The sequence below is a fragment of the Danio rerio genome, chromosome 20 (genome assembly GCF_052040795.2).
Source record: "Danio rerio strain M-AB ecotype USA chromosome 20, GRCz13ab, whole genome shotgun sequence".
Lineage (NCBI taxonomy): Eukaryota > Metazoa > Chordata > Actinopteri > Cypriniformes > Danionidae > Danio > Danio rerio.
The window spans coordinates 14,325,165-14,347,222 of record NC_141040.1 but is presented as its reverse complement, the minus strand read 5'-3'; the positions used below and the strand labels follow the sequence as shown (position 1 = coordinate 14,347,222).

Below are 22,058 nucleotides of genomic sequence, written 5' to 3'. Positions count from 1 at the left end.
GAGGCATTTTCACTGACTGTGGGCTATATTTTGTGTTGTTTTGGAACCAAAATAAGAACTAAATGTATGCTGGGGAGTTTTTTTTTTTTCTGTAAGTGGTGACATATTGGAGACTGTAAGGGTGTGTATGTGTTCATATACGTTGCATTTATTTATTTATTTTATATAATTGCAGAGATTACAGTAGGCTATTTTGATAATTGATCTGCAGTTATAATTAAACTATGTTATTAGAAAAGTTAGTAATAAACATTTAAGTATTTGCGTGTTTCTGTTTTGTGAGAAGTGCTTCTCATGTGATTTGTGAATGATCTGTACAGCTTTACTTTAGACATTTCCTCGAGCGAAGATGACGTCGTCTGAAACTTTGTCTTACATAACACCCACCAAAAAGAGTACCATTGGAACCCTTTTAACAGTTGATAAAGGTGCATATCAACGCAAACCTGATAAAGGTGAGCCTTACCGACCAGTACAGTACCAGTCAGTGGAAACGAGCCATAAGAAACCAGTTAAAAAAAGACTGACCAAGATAATGTGCGCATCATATCATAGAATACAATATCAGTGCAGTGCATCAAAGACATTGAAAATTTCATTCATATGTTTGCATTTAACATATAGAAAAACTGGTATGCTATTATAAAAGTAGCTGAAGTGTTATTGTTACCTTTCTCTTGCTTGTAAAAAGCTACTGATTTGAGACTGCATTGATGTCCTTTAAATGTTCCCAGCAGGTCACCAGTAATAACATCCCACAGACGAGCAGTTTGGTCACCGGATGCAGTTACCTGCAAATGACAATTCCCATTTAAGACAACACTTATAAATCTACAGAAAACAAAATGTCTTACACACTGAAAAAGTCTATAAACAAAAAAATCATTCAACACTTACTAAGCAATTGGTTCCAGGAACCCAGGCAATATCAAAAACTGCATTATCATGTGCCTGCCATTCTGGAAAACACACGTTTTACATCAATGAAACACCAAAATTTAATTAACAAAAGTGATTTTGTGCATGTATAAATCACTGTCAATGCAAAAAGAAGTTTCTACTATAATATTTAAAATAACCTTGTGATATTGCCGTTTCACTGGATTGTTTTAAGAAACTTCTTAAGAGTCACCTTTTTACCGTTGCTTTTAACCTAGATTATTTTTGTTATTTTATAATCCTATTGTAGTGAGCCATTCATATTTTATTGCAGTCTTTTTATTTTATTTTTTGACTGTTTTTATTGTTCTGCTTTGTTTGCCTTGTATGCCTGTTAGCGCTTTGGGGCTGAAAAAAGCGCAATATAATGTATTATTATTATTATTATTATTGTCAAATATAGGTGAAATAATGTTCCGTCTTCATTCAGCATGCATAAACAGATATAGATATGTGTGAGTGTAAAAATTAAACATACTTATTCTGCTCTTATTCTATTCAGAGAATAGAAAACGTTATCCTACTTAACCTTTCTTTTATATTCACACAATCTGACAGAATTTAAAAGGGCTAATATGGATTATCATGATGTACTATTATGAACAATGCATTATACGTATGTAACTGTACAACTTAAATACGCTTATTCAACTTATTCTCCGTCGATGAGCGGGCGCTGCCATTTGAATATTTTTGGCTTGAAACTTCTGGTCTCATTCACTTCCATTCATTTTTTGACGTTAAAAACTGCTTATTACGCTGCTTGATGTTGCAATTTGATATTTTCTTATTATATTATTCTACTTGGTCTGTATAGTCATGCAAACATTTGTTTTTAGAGCAAGTAGTTTGACCGTTTTCTGCCGTTTATTATTCCTAGTCATTTCTCCCATAGGCGACTGAATCGAAAGTTCTAAGACAATCGTGAAAACAGGCGCACTTCCGCATTTTAGAATAAGGTCAATAGCTATGGAAGGTTGTAACGTCATCATTTATGTAAGGAACTGTCTACAAATTAGCACTTTCAATCAGAATGTTAATCATATATTTAAAGATATGATTGAATAAAAAAATTCATTTGAATATATAATGTGATGCAAGTGATGTGTGCTGTACAACTGTAGTCAGCTAAAATGCAACCATTAATTTAAAAAAAAAAGTGATCATCTGAAATCTGAGGAAGCATGTTCCTGCTACTGATAAAAAAATATTTTTAAAAAAGGTAATTGCAACATTTTCTCAGAATTCTAACTTTATTTGTGAATATTGTGAGGCAATATCTCCCAATTCAGACTTAAGAACTCAAAATTGGCTCATTGGCTGCTAATATCATTTCCTTATTTAGAATTGATTGCAAATAATTTTTATTTTGAATTTAGGTTAAGCAGGATAAACTCTGAATAGAAAAATCAACTTTACCAAAAATAAATATTTCAGGGCTTAACAATAAGGACTGCCAGATGGCCCTGGTCAGTATAAGAGACATTCAGAACAGTAGACAGGATCATAACTTGCCCGATCGGGCTTTCATGTCACTAAGGTTTAATTTGGCTGAGACCATTTGTCAATTGCATGCAAAGGCAGCCTAAGAATCAAGTTTCTGCTTTTAAGCCTTTTAATGTTACCTCTTCTGTGATGTCATAAACACCATGTTACATGTTCCTTTTAAGTGATTAGACGTTCTGAGCACATACTTTTTTTCCATAACCTGGTAACAAGATAGCAACATCAAATTATGAGGCTAAACGAAAACATGTTTCTAACCTCTTGGAAACCTACATTTATGTGGGTACAAAAAAAACAAGTGATGTGTTGCCCAGTTTGCTGTCGGTTTGGCAGGTCAGCCACATTTTGATTTGCAATAAAATACCTGCACATTTTCCATACTGCCATTTTTGTTTGCATAACACTTTGATTTTTGCATATTATATATTTATTAACATTTGTAAAACACTTAAATTCTAGATTTATTCCCATTTTTGACACATTGTTTAAAATATGTGGCTAAGAAATAGTTATTAACTTTTTTGGTGTGGTTACAATGAATGACATTTCCGAAACAAGATTTTAAAAAATTATGACAGTATGACAAAAAAAAATGTTTTTCTATTTTATTTTCCTAACAGGGGAAACACAAAGCTTTATTGCACTTTTTGTTGAGATTTCGGTCAACCCATTTTATATTTGACGCCAATAGGAAATAGGGTTTTCCAAAAGCGAACTAGTTTAAACCTTTAAAATATTTCCAGGTAAACTTGAAGCCAACCTTTCAGAACAGAGCTTTGTTTTTCTCCAGTGTTGAAGATGGTCACAAACCCTTCTTCGTTGGCTACAGCAAGACAGTTTTGTTGTCCATGAGCTAAACATAGAAAACAAACCAGCACAAACATAATGTCTTTGCACAATTCTGTACTACTGACTTCGAACTCATTGTGAATGCAGAAATAAATGTTTACCGGAGGAAAATGTGCATCCGAATGGCGGCACGGCAGCAGCGGAGGCTCCATAAGAGATGTGTTCATCCCGCCGAGCGCATTCATAGCCGTCCAGCAGAGACGACAGAGGAAACAGCCGCTGCTCACCTGATTATTACAAAGTATTTCAGTGTAAATAGTGTAATAACGCTGGTTTAGGTTAACGTATATTCAGCAAACTCACCATTTCGTCCTCTTTTTTTAGCCCCTCGATCAACAACATGGTGAAAAAGAGTCATCGCTGCAGGATGCAAGTCGCGTTCAGAAGTGGTAAGTTTCCCGCGAACAATGAAAAAGCGCTGAAGACGAATTCCCCGCGAGATGGACGAACAGTGTTCTAATTGGTCGACACGTCAGGAAACAGGAAGTGTTAAGCCACTGCGAGCGGAGTGGAATGGCTGCGAACACTAGAGGCGCCATGTGGCCCCAAAAAAATCCGGGTTAACATTAACATTAACATATATATATATATATATATATATATATATATATATATATATATATATATATATATATATATATATATATATATATATATATATATATATATATATATATTCATTATTTCATTTATTTCCTTTTTGGCTTAGTACCTTTATTGTTTTGGAGTTGCCACTGCGGAATATGGTTTTACGCAGCGGATGCCCTTCCAGCTGCAACCCATAAGTGGTAAACATCCATACACACTCATTCACACACACACACAAACACACACACACACACACACACACACACACACACACACACACACACACACACACACACACACACACACACAAAATTTAGCCTACCCAGTTCACCTACAGCATATATTTTTTTAACCCACGCAAACACTGGAAGAACATGTAAACGCCACAGAAACACAAAAACTTAATCTTATTAAGAATAAAAAACCCTAAAATTCCTGAAATATTATACAGATGTAGGAGATGCTTAAGTTTAGTTGCTTTCCTTTTGGTTATTTGTTTAAGTGTCATTGTAATTTCATTCATTTGTTTAATTTAGTTTGTTTAATTTAGTAATTTTGTTATTATCATAATTTTATTATTATTAATATTATAATTATTAATATTTTCCCTTTCAGTCTAATGATATGTTATTTGTATGTGTTTGTGATAATTTTTATGACTGTGTATACTATTGATCATTTTAAAGTGATCTCTGGGATCCTTTGGATTTTGTTCTGATAGCAAGCAATATATATATATATATATATATATATATATATATATATATATATATATATATATATATATATATATATATATATATATATATATATATATATATATATATATATATATATATATATATATATATATATATATATATATATATATATATATATATATATAATTTTGCAAATGATTAAATAAAAATTATGATAGCATGAAGAGCCTAAAAGCTGAGCAGAGGTTTAGACTAATCAGGGTAAATGCCGACTCATAAGCCCCGCCTTCTTTGGTCACCTCTTTGGGTCGCTTTCGCTTCTAGCGTTCCTTGTAGCGCAACGGAAACCCGACGACGAAACTGGCGTTGTGCGTCACGTGACCTGCTTTACAACCGGGTCACACTTCAAACTTAATGCACAAAATCTCCATCTGATAAAACAAATAAAGTGTTAAATCCGAGAGCAGTCTATCGGGTTACATTTTTTGCAGTCTAATAATAAACAATGTCGCTTTCAGCAGCGCGTTCGTTTCTTTCGGAGGCGGCATACGGCGAGCAGGAGCTGGACGCCAATTCAGCGCTGATGGAGCTCGATAAAGGTGGCTCTTTATAAACAACACACGTGTATTTGTTTTTTGATGCAGTGTGTGTGTGTGCTATTTTAATGTTGAATATCATACATTGTATCTGTTCGCATGAAAAAGCTCTTCTATAATTTTATTATGTAGGCTACTACTGTACTTTAGTCTATACTGTGCTTTGTTTTCATTTTTACAGAATGTTTTAGGGATGTAACATATGTTATGGAAAGATCCAGAATTTACGCAACCGTCAAGTAGTTTGACTTTTATGAGTTTCTTCTTCTTTGCACACGCCACACGGGTGATAAAATGCTTTAATTTTAAACTACTAAGGTCTAAAAAGTGCTTAGATTATGGATGAAGTGCTTGGAAAGTAATTGCATTGCTTTCATAATCATTGATCTTACTGAACGTACAACATTGTTTACAGTCAAAAAATTGTGCTTATGTTGTTTTGAAGTCACACTTACATGTGATTTTATACTGAATATTCAAAGTACCATGGTAAACGCTATAGGGAGCGTGTCACAAGTTGTCAATGAACAAATGTACGAATATAAAACCAACTTTACCTGTCTTATTAAACGGGTAATAACAGTGAAAATTACTGTTTAAATAAAAGTATAATAACTCTCATTGCTTGTGCATAAAATGAAAATCTGGGGTCTGTACATAAGCCTGTAGCATGATCTGCCTTCTATCTTATTTTGTCTGCACTCCTTGAGTATAAGATGAAATTAGATACATCTAAGATTTAAGTAAATGACATTCATATAAAAAAAAATCTTATGAATAGAATCTGATAAAATGTAATAAAGCATGTGTGTGTATGTAAATGTGTAATATGCCACACATTTACATACACATGCATTCAAAAAATGTGCATCTGAAAAGTGCTTAAATTATATAAAAAAGCATGCTGCAAACACAAAAGAAGATACTTTGAACAATGTTCAAAATCAGTAACCTTTGACTTCCACAGTAGGACAACAAATGTAGGTCAATAGTTACAGGTTTACAGCTTTTTTCAAAATATTCAATTCAATTCAATTCAGCTTTATTTGTATAGCGCTTTTACAATGTACATTGTGTCAAAGCAGCTTCACATAAATGGTCATAGTAACTGGAACAGTGTGGTTCAGGTTTTAAAATATCTTCTTTAGTGTTCGACAGAGTAATAAAACTGAAATGGGTTTAGAAAACAAACAAAGGATGTGACACTAAAAAAGCAATACAGTTGAAGTCAGCATTAATAGCCCCCATTTGAATTGTTATTTTTTTTTTTCCAGAATAGTGTTTAACAGAGCAAGAAAACTTTCACAGTATGTCTGATAATATATTTTTTTCTTTTTGAGAAAGTCTTATTTGTTTTATTTCAGTAAGAATAAAAGCAGTTTTTATATTTTTAAGAAACATTTTAAGGTAAAAATTACTAGGCCCTTTAAGCTATATATTTTTCCGATAGTCTACAAAACAAACCATCGTTATAGAGTAACTTGACAAATGTATGCTGTTTGTTCATTTATTTAAAATTAACAGAAACAACACAATTGTTAAGTTTTATTTTGGGAACACTTAGTTGTTTTAGATTCAATCAACTAAAATTTGTAAAATCTAATAATATAACTTAATCCATTCATGCTATTGTGGAACCCAACATTTTTACAGAGTATGAATAAAAAACATACATATTTGAGCGTGAATCATTCCTTTTACTCACACACTTCTGATTTTGTCTTTGCTCCAGGTTTACGGTCTTGTAAACTGGGCGAGCAGTGTGAAGCCGTGGTCCTTTTTCCCAAACTCTTCCAGAAATACCCGTTCCCCATCCTCATCAACTCTGCCTTCCTGAAGCTGGCAGATATCTTCAGACTTGGGTAATTGCACATATAAATACATACGAATTATGTCATGTTTAATAGTTTAGATATGGTAACAAAATTGTCAATAGCTGCTTTTCCACTATCGTGCTGAATCGTTCTTTAAGCAGAACCGTTCCATTCCGTGCCAAACCAGGCCAGACAGGACGGATACGGTTTCATTTTCCACTGTCCTGCTGCGACAAAGCTCTTTAAAAACATTACACAAACCGCATCAGTAGTTGCCTTGGTTAACGCAATGTAAACAGCTCCCTTTGTTCAATTAAATTTAAATAATAGCCGAAACTAGTTTTTTTCATGTTCATAAAAGTGAAAGCAACCATGTGACTAGCACTGTTATGCCGCTCTATTAAATAGGGTTGCTAAATATAGGTAGGCTACATACGTCAGCACCCTTATTTATTTAGAGGTATGTTGTGCGGATCTGGCTAAATTTTATTTAGGGGGAAAATTACCAAAATATATCGTGATTAGGGATGTAACGATTTATCGTTGTACGATTTATTGCAATGCAAAAATGTCTCTATGCATCGTGGTGTTATGACGATTTGATTACGATATGACGTCCGTTTTCTCTTATTAGTTGAGCTGTTTGCACGTGAGCTACGTTCCACCTGCTGTCGCACGTGAGTTCAGATTGCAGCAGCAGTAATGTTAGCAGACCAAGATGAGTGGAGCTGATATAGAGGATGGCCCATCCTCTCAAAATCAGACGTCTGGCAACATTTCGGTTGTACAGTCATTGCTTTAGACTCGTCCGCTTTTTGACACGCATACTGGGTCAAACATCCTAAGTTTTAAAGTCTTCACAGTGATTTACATACTTTGCACAGCGACATGGATACCTCCTAATGGTGTTGAAAGAGTCACATACTGTATTTATAAGGTACAATTCACCCTAAAATATCATTCTGTCTTCATATAATGATGTATTGGCGGCCGCAAAATCACACATGACGTGAGCTGTTACTACAGAGGGCGGACTATGATAGACGCGCGCGTATGGCAAGCCGTTTTAGCATTTAAACCTTTGATCTGACTATTCATAAATATATTTAGAGATATCTCTAATTATATTTTGACTAGTCATAATTATAATTCGACTAGTCAAAATATAATTAGAGATATCTCTAAATGAATTTAATTAAATATGAATTAAATATATTTATGGATAGTCAGAACAAAGGTTTAAATGTTAAAACGGCTTGCCATACGCGCGCGTCTGCTTCAGTGAACAGAACCTGCAGGTTGTGACTAATAAAGTAGTAAACAACATTCAGTTTGTGGAACAGAGTGATCGTTCAGGAGCCGCGTGTGTGAACAGCACTTAGCAGTGGAAATGAAACCGAAAACGTACACATTATTTAAACAATCATATCGCATTTTAGAGTTATGATTACGACGAGCATTAACCCTTTTGAGTACAGAGGTACACAAAAATGCACGTCAACATGATACACTTGATAACGCCGACATCAGTGACGCCGAAGAAATAGTAAACCTGCCTAAACTGCTGAAAAGGCTCGACTGTCCTGTGTGATGAAAAGACGGCCACCCTGTCACTCATCATGCCCAACATGAAGACAGCCATCCATAAAAACCTCTCAGACAGATACACATAGGTTCAGGATTATCTTATAGAACTGCTGATTACCTGAAAATGTGGATTTTTTTTGCACACACAAAAAACGCAAGTGACCAAGCAAAGCCTTAAGCTCTTACTGTTAAATTCAATTGATGAGAAAAAAAGCTTATTTTTTTGCACCTTTAGTTTAATTGTTCCTTAATTTTGTCTCTGTCATTTCAATAATATTTTTTAAGAAGTTTTTAAATTGTTTTATTTTTCAGAGACAGGCCTGTTTAATATATTTTCTAAAAGAAGGTTCAGTTTAACAAGTAGAAACAAAAGAAATACATAAAAAAATAGTTTACTTGGTAAAATTTGCGTTTCAGTTAAATTTTCAATTTTTATTCCAAATATCGTGATACATATCGAATCGTGAACATTATATCGTGATACACATCGTATCGTGAGCTGAGTGTATCGTTACACCCCTAATCGTGATAATTGAACATGATTGGAGGGGAAATAAATTATATATTTAAAATCTCTGAACATAACAAAATTAAACAATGATAAGGCAACAATAATAGTGTAGGCTATTTATAGTGGCAGAAATATATTTTTGGACAGGCCTTGTCAAATTGGGATGGCACTTTCTCTAATAAAAAAAAATAGCACTTAAATTATTTCATTTTTAACAATCAATTAAATTACACAGCGGTTTTATATCAAAATTTGATATTGATATAATATATACTACATTTTGATGGTGAAATATAACCCTTTAAGCAATGGCTGTAATTTGTTTCAGTATTCAAACATTAAATAACGAATGTAGCAGGTAAAATTAAAAACAAATATTAAACAAAACATATATAGCAGGATATGAAGCATAAAAAGAACTATAATATTTAGCAAAACGCTGCTCTTTTATCTTTGTATTTTTATAATTTTATCATTGTAATTTAATTTTTTTTTGTCTTAATAATTAAAGGGTCACGAAACACCAAAACACATTTTTTGAGCTGTTGACAGTCGTATATGTGTCCCACACTGCTAAAAACACTATTAGGACACCTATATTTCACTAAAAAGTGTAAATTGGTTGTTTTTGCGTTATTTCAAGCAAATTTGTACTTCCTGTTTGAAACGAATTTTTGAAGCTGCGTCACGGTCATGACATAATAGCGTGTATTCCAGCGTGCAGACTGGGCGTCTGTGCCAGAGTGAGTCTTATTACGTCTTACAGTGTGATACATTAATGCATGAGTAAGGCTTGGTTCAAACCAATCAGCGCGCTCTACTGTGCAACTTCATTAATATTCCTTTGTGTCACCGTGCTTACACCACAAAGACGCCACGTTGTGTTGGCAAAACAAGCGTGAAGTGTTGCTTTTATAGTTTGCTGCCATTAAGTATCGTTTTCATTTTCTCTCTGTGAGAGCTTATCTGGATCACTTGTGGATTACAGTGTACGCGACGCTCGACAACAATAACTTACGTGACTAAGGAGGAACATTGTTTACCTGAGAGCTGTTCTCATCTGCAAACGCTGAAATCTGGATTCGCTTGTAGTATTCTCTCCATATAGACGCGGCTCTAGTTGCTGGTGATTGTCCTGTCTCTACAGATTTGGTAAGTGAGCGAACAGTGCTCTTTTTTTATTCAGTTTGTTCGTATCGAATTAAGTTAACTATTGCACTGAGTGCTGAAATGTTAGCACCGCATTTTGTGACCGGAATAACACACGCGGCTTTCTGACACTACCTGCCGTGTGCATCTAAGTTTCCGGGAAATGCGGAGGTTTTTTTTTCTCTCATTCGTCGTGCGGTATCAAACATTGCATGAAAAATACACGCTTAGATCAGTTCCTCGAATCAAATATCTCGTTTGTCGCGAGAGGCATGAATGAATTCCCTGAATGAAAGAGCCAAACTGCAGTTAAAGTCCACCATTTAATAATTTGGCAAATAATTCGACTACAGATGTCCATGTAGGTTAAACACCATCACTTTCTCCTGTCTGTGTGTGTGTGTATTTTGACTCTGAAACTCGCGCGTGCACAAATAGACACTCCCACACCATCCCACTTTAGTTCCTCCGACACTCCCCCCTAAACAGAGCTGGACACGCCCACTTTTCTGACTTTTTCCAAAGTAGAGGTGTGAAAACACCCTGCTGAAACGAGGGGGTTTCATGGCCCTTTAACTAACAAGATAAATTCCTAGATAAATAAATTCCTGCTTGATGTTTTAGAAAATATTTTGCACAGCTGCCCAGTATATATTAAAGATCACAGAGAACAAAAAAACGAAAACACAGAAACATGTTACATGCCCCCATAAATGTCAAACTTATGTATACCTGAATCACATAATGGCCCATAGCTGAAATTATGAAAAAAGCCCATTTTATTTTTATAAAACATTTGTCAAAACCTAGTGATATTTTTTGAGCAAAAGCAATACCGACATTCAAGAATCCATATATTTTTTTAATTAATTAATTTATTTAACTAGTTTATTGGTGGTTATTTAGGCTATAATATAAATCATACAAGTACCTTGTACAGCTACAGTGCCACTCTGTAAAGCTTTCAAGCAAAGTCCAAAAACAACTAAAGGAAGATTTGTCTTTACCGAAGACGTGGACGGCCGACATTACAACACGCCGTAACCCTCCTTCGTAGTCTTGCTGGTAATAAATGAACAAGCCGTCTGGGCTTTGAATTAAAAGTCCAGTTATTTCCTCGTTGTTCAAAGAGTCTGCAAGTTTGTGTATTTCATGGATATAGCGATGTTGTTGTGTAATTTGGACATCGATGATGTTAAGTGTGTCTTTATTCACTTTAAAGCCTGATTTATACTTCTGCGTCAAGTGACCGGCGTAACCCACGGCGCAGGCAACGCGCGTGGCTGTGCATTTATACTTCTGCGCGCTGTCTCTGTTGGTCTGCATTAACGCTTCCGAAACGCTAGTTGGCATTGAGGTGTAAATCTTCCTCTGTGTCGAGTTTCTTCGCTGCTTTTTTGCGTTTCCTGAAAACTTCCTGGAAGTACAAGTGACTCAAACTCGCTCATTTTGAGGCAGGAACCGGCGGACGTGCATCAACTTTAACTATGAGGTAAACACAGAACGAAACTTTCCATCCGAAGCTCCTTCAAGGGACTCCACACTTGTAAACAATCGCTCGCTTGCTGCGACGTGTAGTTACATTTTTTGAGAGGTGCATTTCAGTGACGGCGACGGCCACGGCGAAGGGCTATGCATACGTTTGCGTATGCGGCGTTTGACGCAGAAGTATAAATCAGCCTACTCAATGAAAGTCTTTCAAAAAACAAAAAAGTTATTCAGCGGTGCATGTAGTCACTGGTAAAGTTCTCTCAGAGAGTTTTGTGCTATCAAATACAGCGCTGCATGCAATAAACACACACTCAGTCTGGCGAATTAAAGGTCTCATTGCCCAGGATTTTAATCAAATTAATCAAACTCTAGCCATGAATAAAACAATAGGCTATTTTATTATTTTTAAAATTATAGATGAAGCATTAGTAATTATATTATACATGGGTAATTGTATACAAGTCAATGAAATAATAACTTTAATAAATAAAATATCTTCATGAGAATGTGATGAGTTATTCACTTCTCTGCCAGAGAGTGCTCTATGGTTTTAAAACCCTTTTCAAACTGTATCGTTTAGACCTGGATAATTTTTTATATTAAATGTAGTGTTCTTTACTTGTGGATGTCTGATGACTAGCATGGTTCCGCTGAGCCAGCTGTGGTAGCTTGGCAACGTCAACACACAGAATCTGTCGGCACAGTTCAGCATGGTTGTCTGACCGTGCCGAGAATTTCGTGCCGAAACGGTTTGTAATTGTGCCGCGCCGTTCCAGGCTCAGTGGAGAAACAACCGTAACCGTACCAAAGTGTTCTTAGAACGGTTCGGCATGATGGTGGAAAAGCGGCTAATGATATTTGTTTTTGTTTTATTACAAAAAATATGTGTTAATAATTTGGAAATCATTGCAGTACTTTAACAAGAAAGCAGTAATTTAAGCCTAACAGAAATATCCCAGTTTATTTATTTGTTAATTTATTTATTTATTTTTCCCTTTTATTTATTTTTTCTTTTTTTTCCCCATTTTCCCTGAATCCTTCCCACTCCCTCCCCAAATCAGCAACAATTTCCTGCGGCTGTGTGTGCTGAAGGTCACGCAGCTGAGTGAAAAACACTTGGAGAAGATCCTGAATGTGGATGAGTTTGTCAAAAGAGTGTTTTCTGTCATCCACAGCAATGACCCTGTGGCCCGAGCAATCACCCTCAGGTACTTCCATATATATATATGCACACTGTGCACACTGTGTGAATGTTTATAATGTACAGTTGAAGTCAGAATCATTAGCCTTTAAATTTTCTCTTTTTTTTTTTAAATAGTTCCCAAATGATGTTTAACAGAGACAGGACATTTTCACAATATGTCTGATAATATATGTTCTTCTGGAGAAAGCCTTATTAGTTTTATATCAGCTAGAATGAGTAGTTTTATTTTTTAAACCATTTTAAGTTAACCTAATAAACCTAGTTAAGCCTTTAAATGTCACTTTAAGCTGTATAAAAGTTTCTTGAAAAATATTTAGTAAAATATTATTTCCTGTCATCATGGCAAAGATAAAATAAATAATTTATTAGAAATTAGTTATTTAAACTATTATGTTTAGAAATGTGCTGAAACAATCTTCTCTCCATTAAAAAGAAATTGGGGAAAAAAATAAACAGGGGCGCTAAAAAAAAATCTGCTCTCCGTTAAACCGAAATTAGGGGAAAAAATAAACCAGGGCTAATAATTCAAGGAGGCTAATAATTCTGACTTCAACTGTATATATGCCAACACACACATTAACATAACTATAAAAGACATTTTTAAATAAATATGAAAAAATATTTACATATATGTTTGTTTTTATAATAATGTTATATATACACATATTTCCTGTAAATATAACTTTGCGCACACTGTGTGTCTATTCATTATGTATGTATGTAAATGCACTCTCAAATATGACTATGAAAAAAGCATTTTTATATAGCATTTTAAAAAATATTAGCATAACACATAACATAACACATGTAAGTATATATATGTATATATATATATATATATATATATATATATATATATATATATATATATATATATATATATATATATATATATATATATATATTAGTGCTGTCAATCTATTAAAAAAATTAATTAATTAATTGCACTTTTTTTTGAAAATTAATCGCGATTAATCACATTTAAAAGACTGAAACTTTTAATTTTGGCTATTCAAATGTAAAATTAATGTAAACGCAAGACAAAAACTATTTAAATTCAAAATATAATTGTTTATTAGAATTTTTGTTTAACTTGTAACACAGATTTCTTCATGTAAAAAACATACCCACAATAAACCATCAAGATCCTGGCTTGACAGCCATAATTATTACAGAAATAAAAACACAAGCATGTTAATGCTATTTGAATTTCAAAATGCCAATAACAAACAAAAATTATTTCCATGTTAGATTCTAAGTGCACTGCAAAAAATGCCAAAATAGGCATTGCAGATATGGAAATTGGAAAATTATAATAACAATAAAGTATTGAATACAAGCAATTGTACTCATTGTAAAGTTGTATTGCTGTGAGTTGAGAACATTAATTATAAAGCAGAAACAAATTTTCTTAGTCCTCCTTTACATTCATCCAGTTTCTAAGATAGTCCAGTCCAGACATCCCAAGTCTCCTGGAAGTTGCTGGAGCATTCGCAAATGCACAGAGACTCCAGGATGGCCACAAATGAATGATAATCTCCCAGAAATCTGCCAAATGATTATATACAGTTGAAGTCAGAATTATTAGCCCCCCTTTGAATTTTTTTCTTATTAAAATATTTCCCAAATGTTGTTTAACAGAGCAAAGAAATGTTCACAGTATGTCAGATAATATTTTTTTTCTTCTGGAGAAAGTCTTATTTGTTTTATTTCGGCTAGAATAAAAGCAGTTATTAATTTTTTTAAAGCCATTTTAAGGTCAAAATTATTAGCCCTTTAAGCTATAATTGTTTCCGATAGTCTACAGAACAAACCATCAGTATACAATAACTTGGCTAATTACCCTAACCTGCCTAGTTAACCTAATTACCCTAGTTAAGCCATTAAATGTCACTTTAAGCTGTATAGAAGTGTCTTGAAAAATATGTAGTCTAATATTATTTACTCTCATCATGGCAAAGATAAAATAAATATGTTATTAGAGATGAGTTATTAAAACTATTATGTTTAGAAATGTGTTGTAAAAATCTTCTTTCCGTTCAACAGAAAAAAAAAGCAAAAAAAAAAAAAAGCAGGAGCTGATAATTCAGGGGAGCTAATAATTCAGGCGTGCTAATAATTCTGACTTCAACTGTAAATGTGCTGTATTCTGACCAACCTGCTCCCTTGGTCGCAAACCTAGTTGTGATTTTGCTGCATTTTTCTGCTTTTATGGCCAGGGCTTTTCCTCTCTGCTCCTCCTTTCTGTTTACGTTCCGTGTTTTTCCATGACTGAAGTTGTAGCTAGTATCAGTTCTAGACTAATATTAATGAGGCAGTACGTCGCTGAAATGATTAGACCTTATGGTGATCGCTATCGCCTGATTCGTGGTTTGAGGTGTCCATCAAGCTGCAAGCAGCCTATGGCATGTCGAGGTGAGGTAATCGACAGCACGGTATTCAAATGCGTTAACTCACTAATTTTGATAGCACTAATATATATATATATATATATATATATATATATATATATATATATATATATATATATATATATATATATATATATATATATATTAGGGATGTGCGGAGCAGCCGGTATTTGTATTTGTTGAGGGGGGAAAAGTATTTGTATTTGTATTCGAGTAAAATTCAAAATGGCGCAAAAATATATATTTTTTCTATTACACTTCTAATTTACGTTATAGTGAAAGTATTGTTTAATTATACCCATTATATAAATTATAGATATGCAATATTGGTTGTTGTTTTTGAAGATGTGACAAGAAATTTTATTATGTTATTAGAAAATAACATAGAAGCCATTATCTCATCCATGGTTAAACCAACAACTAATAAAATACCATTGTGAATATTATGAACCCCACCACCACCACCGTTCTTGTTAAAGGACACTGAATAGACAGAATAAAAACAAATAATATTTAAAAAAACTGTTCTTCTTCTGAAAGAACTTCTTTCCAATGCACAGAATTCCAAAAACTAAGATTAGCTAAATAAATCTAAATAAAACCCTGCCTGTGGGATCTGGCAGAACAAAAGTATTCTATATCATACTAAAAGATACAGCCCTGATATTGTCATCTGCCTGCCACAAAAAAGACACAAAGTTTTTTTTTTTTTTTTTTTTTACTTTTTTATGTTTGAAACTGACTTGCTGGGGTAGAATGTGGCTGTGTTGATGATTTGGTGCTTGTGGAGGATTGATAAACCCCAGATTGATAAAGGGACTAAGCCGAAAAGAAAATGAATGATTATGCATAGAAGATGTTGACAGATGTTTAATATCTCTGCCTCTGCTGATTTCACTTTTGCACACATTATACAGTATCACTTTGTTTTATCTGCAACACCACTGACTGTAAAATGCTTCCACAAAGAACATGAAGTTTTATTTTTTTTACTGGTGGAGGACCAAGAAATGGCTCAGCAGCACTCTCACTCTTTTGCATTGGGCCCAAATGTATTTGAGGAGTTTCAAGTTAATAAAAAGTGATGGGAAGCTATGCTAAGGTTAACTAGCCTATAGCATATATGTTGCTGTCTGCAAAAGACAGTTATTTAGACGTAACGTTACCATATAACTCCCATAAGTGCATACTATTCGACACAACAGCAAAAGCATCGTTTTAACCTTTATAAACGAACGTTAACGTTACTCTGTCAACAGTCTATTGTCTAAATTACCGCGCTAACAGAGCTAACGTTTCGTAAACAGAGAGCACCCGATTGCAAACTTCAAAAATGCAGCGTCATGAAAAATCCCGAACAAACTCCGCTACAAGTTTATAAACTGCATCTGGAACCCAATTAAGGTACAAAAATCTATTCAACAAAAATAGTGATGCAGAGAAGTATTTTTTTTTCGCTCAGCCGAGCCTTCTCTGTCTCCTGCTGTGGAGAAGCTTGTGCCAGAGACCTTTTACCTCCGCCCCGCCCTCCGACTGAGCGTCTCTCTCTCTCTCTCTCTCTCTCTCTCTCTCTCTCTCTCTCTCTCTCACTCACGCACTGTGATCTCAGGAGGAAACGCAGCTTTTTGATATAATGCTTTTCTTGCTCCCGAATACAAATAATTTTTCAAGTATTTGTTCGAAATAAGTATTCGTAAAAACACGCTATTCGTGCCTTTCCGAATGCCGTATTCGGGTTCGGCTCCACCCTTATATATATATATATATATTACTTTTTTAATTAATTCCCAAATGATGTTTAACAGAGCAAGGACATTTTCACAGTATGTCTGATAATATTTTGTCTTCTGGTCTTTTTTGACTAGAATTAAAGCAGTTTTTATTTTTTTAAAAACCATTTTTGGGACAAAATTATTAGCCCCTTTAAGCAAAATTTTTTTTGATCGTCTACAGAACAAACCATTGTTATAGAAAAACTTGCCTAATTACCCTAACCTGCCTAGTTTAACTTATTAACCTAGTTAAGCCGTTAAATGTCAGTTTAAGCTGTATAGAAGTGTTTCTATAATTACTGTCATCATGGCAAAGATAAAATAAATCAGTTATTAGAAATAAGTTTTTAAAACTATTATGTTTAGAAATGTGCTAAAACAATCTTCTCTCCATTACAAAGAAATTGGGGAAAAAAAATAAATAGGGGCGCTAATAATTCAAGGGGGCTAATAAGTCTGACTTCAACTGTATGTATGTATTTTTATATATATATATATTTTATATATATATATATATATATATATATATATATATATATATATATATATATATATATATATATATATATATATATATATTAATTGTTTATATATTAATTGTATATATATTAATAAAATTAATTGTTTCTTTGGTGCCCCGCGATGCAGATGCAGACAATTCGGTATCGGTTCAGTAATAATCATAACCGGTTATTATGTACTGACGTCATTTATCTCCTATGCGCTCTGTCCCGAAGGAGGCGAGCGCGAGTATTTACAACACTCAGCCAACTCAGGGCCGGTCCGTGGCATAGGCACCATAGGCAAATGCTGAGGGCGCTGTATATCCAGGCGGGCGCCAGAAATGAGCGCGGTTAAGTTGGTTTTGTATTCGATATTCTTGACACACATTCAGTTACAGACGGCAATAACTCAAAAACCTCTTACCCTAAAAAGATCTAAAGTGTGTTTCATACAAAAAGACAAAGCTAGTTATGTTTCACAGCTGTCTTTCTTTTTTTTTCGCTCCACACTACGAGCACTGCTCCGTTTAAGCCCTCGCAATATGTGTTTAGCCGGGATAGCTCGCGCTGAGAGGAGCTCTCATCAAGGGACTGTCGGAAAAGTGCTTCTTTTTTTTTTTTGGTTTTTCTGCTCCGCTCTTCGCGAGCTCTCCCTGTTGCGAGGGCTTAAGTGTGTGTGTGTGCGTGTGTGTGTGTTTGTTTCTTTGGTGCTGTCTATGTTTGTGTTTGAATGAGAGACAGTGTGGTGCTGTGTGTCTGTGTGTTTATACAGACAGCTTGTTATAGCCTCCCCTCTAAAATATAACACTGTATATGGAAAGCATCGTCAATGCACCGTGATGCACCGAAATATCGAACTAAACCGAATCGAAGGCATTATAATCGTAACCGAACCGTGAGACCAGTATAGGTTCACACCTCTATATATATATATATATATATATATATATATATATATATATATATATATATATATATATATATATATATATATATATTGTATATATTGAAATATACTTATGTATGTATATGTATTATGTATATATGTAAATGCACACGCAAAAAATGAATATGAAAAACGTTTTTGAAAAGGTATAATATATAAATATTATAAAATAATATATATTATAACTATATATTATAACATATTTTTATAATGGATAAATATGTGAAAAAATATTTTATATAAATATATACAAAAAGTACATGTATGTGTTTATATAAACACAATAAATTTACAAATAACTCACAATAAGATGTAAATGCACACATGCATAATTTAAACAGTACTACTTGATAGCATTTCTGTTTTATCAAAATATTTATTTTGTTTTACAATAGTTGATTTTTTTGTTATCATATTCATACACTAGAGAACATCTTCATTCAGAAAATGTGTTAAGGGAAATGTTTAAAAAGGTGTGAATAAAAAGAAGGAATTTTAGAATATTTATCATTGATTAAACAGCTTGTATGATTTTTTTATCAGCGTTGTTAGTATAGTATATTATCAGTTAGTTAGTTAGTATTTTTTTTTGTGTGCAATGAATGATTATTATAATACAGTTATGATTGTCAGTTATATAGTAAATATTTTGTACAATAAATGTAACAGTCCTGCTAAAATTGCATTACAATAAATAAATAAATATTCATACAATTTATTTATTTTTTTACTACTAGCAATTCGATTGTACACATGTTGTCTGTGTATTTATATGTTTTTTTTGTTTTTGTTTTTGTTTTTTTTTTCCATTTCCACAGAATGCTGGGAAGTTTAGCTTCCATCATTCCAGAGAGAAAGAACGCTCACCACAGCATCCGCCAAAGCCTGGACTCTCATGATAATGTTGAAGTAGAAGCTGCTATTTTTGCAGCCGCTAGCTTCTCATCACACTCCAAGTAAATATTCACAATGACAGACAGCTTGATAGGCTTTTAACTTACCAAAGTGGCCAACTTTTTTTCACCATTTGTTTTGTCATGCATACACTACCTGTCATTAATCCCAGTTGTAAGAGCAACAAATATTACCTTGACTTCCAGTTGATCATTTGTAAAAGTGGCAGAAGTTAGATTTTCCCATGAATCATCTGTTGAACTGCATCCTAATCATCCCAAATACTGCAGAAGACCTAATGGAACCTTCATGGGCCCAAGATTCTTACAGAAATCAGTCAATCTTGGTGAAGGAAAAATCATGGTTTTCGGTAACATTCAGTATGGGGGCGTGCAAGAGATCTGCTGAGTGGATGACAACATCAACAACCTGAGGTATTAAGACATTTGTGTACCCCATTACATTACAAACCACAGGAGAGGGCAAAATCTTCAGCAGGATAGTGCTCCATCTCATACGTCAGCCTCCTCACCAAAGTTCCTAAAGTAAACAAGGTCAAAGTGCTCCAGGATTGGCCAGCCCAGTCACCAGACATGAACTTTATTGAGCATGTCTGGGGTAAGATGGAGGAGGCATTGACAATGAATCTAAAGAGTCTTGATGAACTCTGGGAGTCCTGCAAGAAAGCTTTCTTCGACATCCCAGATGACTATATTAATAAGTTGTTTGAATCATTGCAGAGATGTATGGATGCAGTCCTCCAAGCTCAGGCGAGTCATACACATTCTTTTTCCACTGCAGCATGGCTTTATATTCTATACTGTACATTATTTCTGTTAAGTGACAAGACTTTTGTGTAAGCAAAGTCAGACCTTACTGTCCTAATAAAATAATTAAAAATCAAGGCATGATTAAATTTAATTTTGGTAAAATAAGCGTAATCTAGAGGCATTTGCCTTTCATATAGACCACTTCTGAAATCAAATGATCATCTAGAAGTCAATTTATTATGTGTTGTTCCTAAAACTTGGATAGGCGACAAGACTTTTGTCAGGTAGTAAGTCTAACTTTAATATTAGAAACTGGCCTGAGGAATAATTAGAATTTTAACCAGTTAATGATTGTTTTTCTTTTTTCTTCTTTTTCCTTCAGAGATTTTGCAGCAGGAATTTGCAACAAGATTAGTGAGATGATTCAAGGTATGTATAATCTTCTTGTAAATGATCTTCATATGAGTAATTTGTCTGTAGTCTGACTGTGTGCGTGCATGTGTGTGTGACCACAGGACTGGACACTCCAGTAGAGCTAAAGCTGAAGTTGATCCCGATGCTGCAGCACATGCACCATGATGCCAGCCTGGCGTCGTGCAGCAGAGAGTTACTGCAGGAGCTGGTGTCCTCGTACCCATCCACATCCATGCTGATCGTCACACTGCACACCTTTACCCAGCTGGCCACATCTTCACTCGTTGACATACCGGAGCAGGTCAGAAAACTGCTGTCTCATACAGACTAGTGTCAAAAGTGACTGACTTCTATACAGTGTAAAAATAGAATGGATTGTTCGTTCCTTCATGTGTTCCTTCGATCGTTTGTGTATTTGTTCCTTTCTTCCTTCCATCCCTTGTTTGTTTGTTCCTTCCTTCATTCCTTCATTTGTTCATTTGTTTCTTCCTCCATCCGTTCATTCCTTCCTTCCTTCCTTCCTTCCTTCCTTTGGTCGTTCGTTCTATCACTCGTTTGTTCGTTCGTTTCTTCTTTTGTTCCTTCCTTCGTTCTTTCATTCCTTCATTCGTTCGGTCGTTCATTCCTTCGTTCGCTTGGTTGTTTGTTCGTTGGTTTATTCTTTCCTTCATTGGTTTCTTTGTTCTTTTGTTCATTCCTACCTTCATTCTTTCCTTCATTCCTTCCTTCGTACGTTCGTTCCTTCCTTCCTTCCTTCCTTCCTTTTTTCCTTCCTTCATTTGTTCCTTCCTTCGTTCGTTCATTCCTTCCCTCCAAAGAGGGAAATTGCTGATATGGCTTTTACATGCACATTAACAACTAGTTCAGTTGTTTCAAAATTTCATTTGTTAAATTTTTATTACTTTTAATATACATAACAACATAACATATTCAGTGTGTCCATAAGGCCTTAAAAAGTCTTAGAATGTCATAAATTTAAAAAACTAAATTTTAAAATACTTAAATATAGTGTATATAAATATACTAAAATATAGTGTTGTAGGTCTTAAATAATTTCAGACAGGTAATTTTTTTAATTTTCAATGTCCAAGTAAAGCTACCTCACGCAGGCTCGTTATTATCAATATTAATATTCCGATCAAACTGAATACAATCTTACATCAACAACACATGGCAAGCAACTTGTGATAAGAACAAATAATCATATAAAATTACAAACAACCCAACTAGTTGTTTAGCAAGTTTGCATCTCTGCTATTATGTTTACACAAGTAATATTTTTCCTTATGCGATTTAAACCAAAATACACAATGACACTTTATAAAACATATCTACAATGAAAAGGAGCATAGTTACTTACTAACTTATAAACGCACAGCAATGCCACACAAAGAAAGGACGGACTTTGAAGAA

At 34.1% G+C, this 22,058-nt stretch overlaps 2 protein-coding genes across 5 annotated transcripts in view; one reads left to right on the top strand and one right to left on the bottom strand.

The window, feature by feature from the left end:
- The window catches only part of dtl (denticleless E3 ubiquitin protein ligase adapter), a 33,092-nt gene extending 29,407 nt beyond the window's left edge, over positions 1-3,685 (bottom strand). For 2 of the 4 annotated variants that reach the window (XR_015517435.1, XM_087296312.1), the window contains exons 1-5: positions 3,598-3,676; positions 3,396-3,521; positions 3,206-3,298; positions 898-959; positions 671-791 (exon numbers count right to left, since the gene is read on the bottom strand). Coding sequence is in view for 2 of the 4 variants with exons in the window: in XM_087296312.1 (XP_087152438.1) it covers positions 671-791; positions 898-959; positions 3,206-3,298; positions 3,396-3,521; positions 3,598-3,652 (457 nt within the window). In the remaining 2 variants the exon portion in view is untranslated. 4 annotated transcript variants of the gene reach the window in all.
- Positions 3,686-4,990: 1,305 nt separating this feature from the next.
- The window catches only part of ints7 (integrator complex subunit 7), a 122,504-nt gene continuing 105,436 nt past the window's right edge, over positions 4,991-22,058 (top strand). The window contains exons 1-6 of the mRNA NM_173267.1: positions 4,991-5,182; positions 6,912-7,041; positions 12,793-12,939; positions 19,386-19,523; positions 20,614-20,660; positions 20,747-20,946. Of these exons, the coding sequence (NP_775374.1) occupies positions 5,089-5,182; positions 6,912-7,041; positions 12,793-12,939; positions 19,386-19,523; positions 20,614-20,660; positions 20,747-20,946 (756 nt within the window). The 5' untranslated portion in view covers positions 4,991-5,088. The remainder of the gene's footprint in view (positions 5,183-6,911; positions 7,042-12,792; positions 12,940-19,385; positions 19,524-20,613; positions 20,661-20,746; positions 20,947-22,058) is intronic.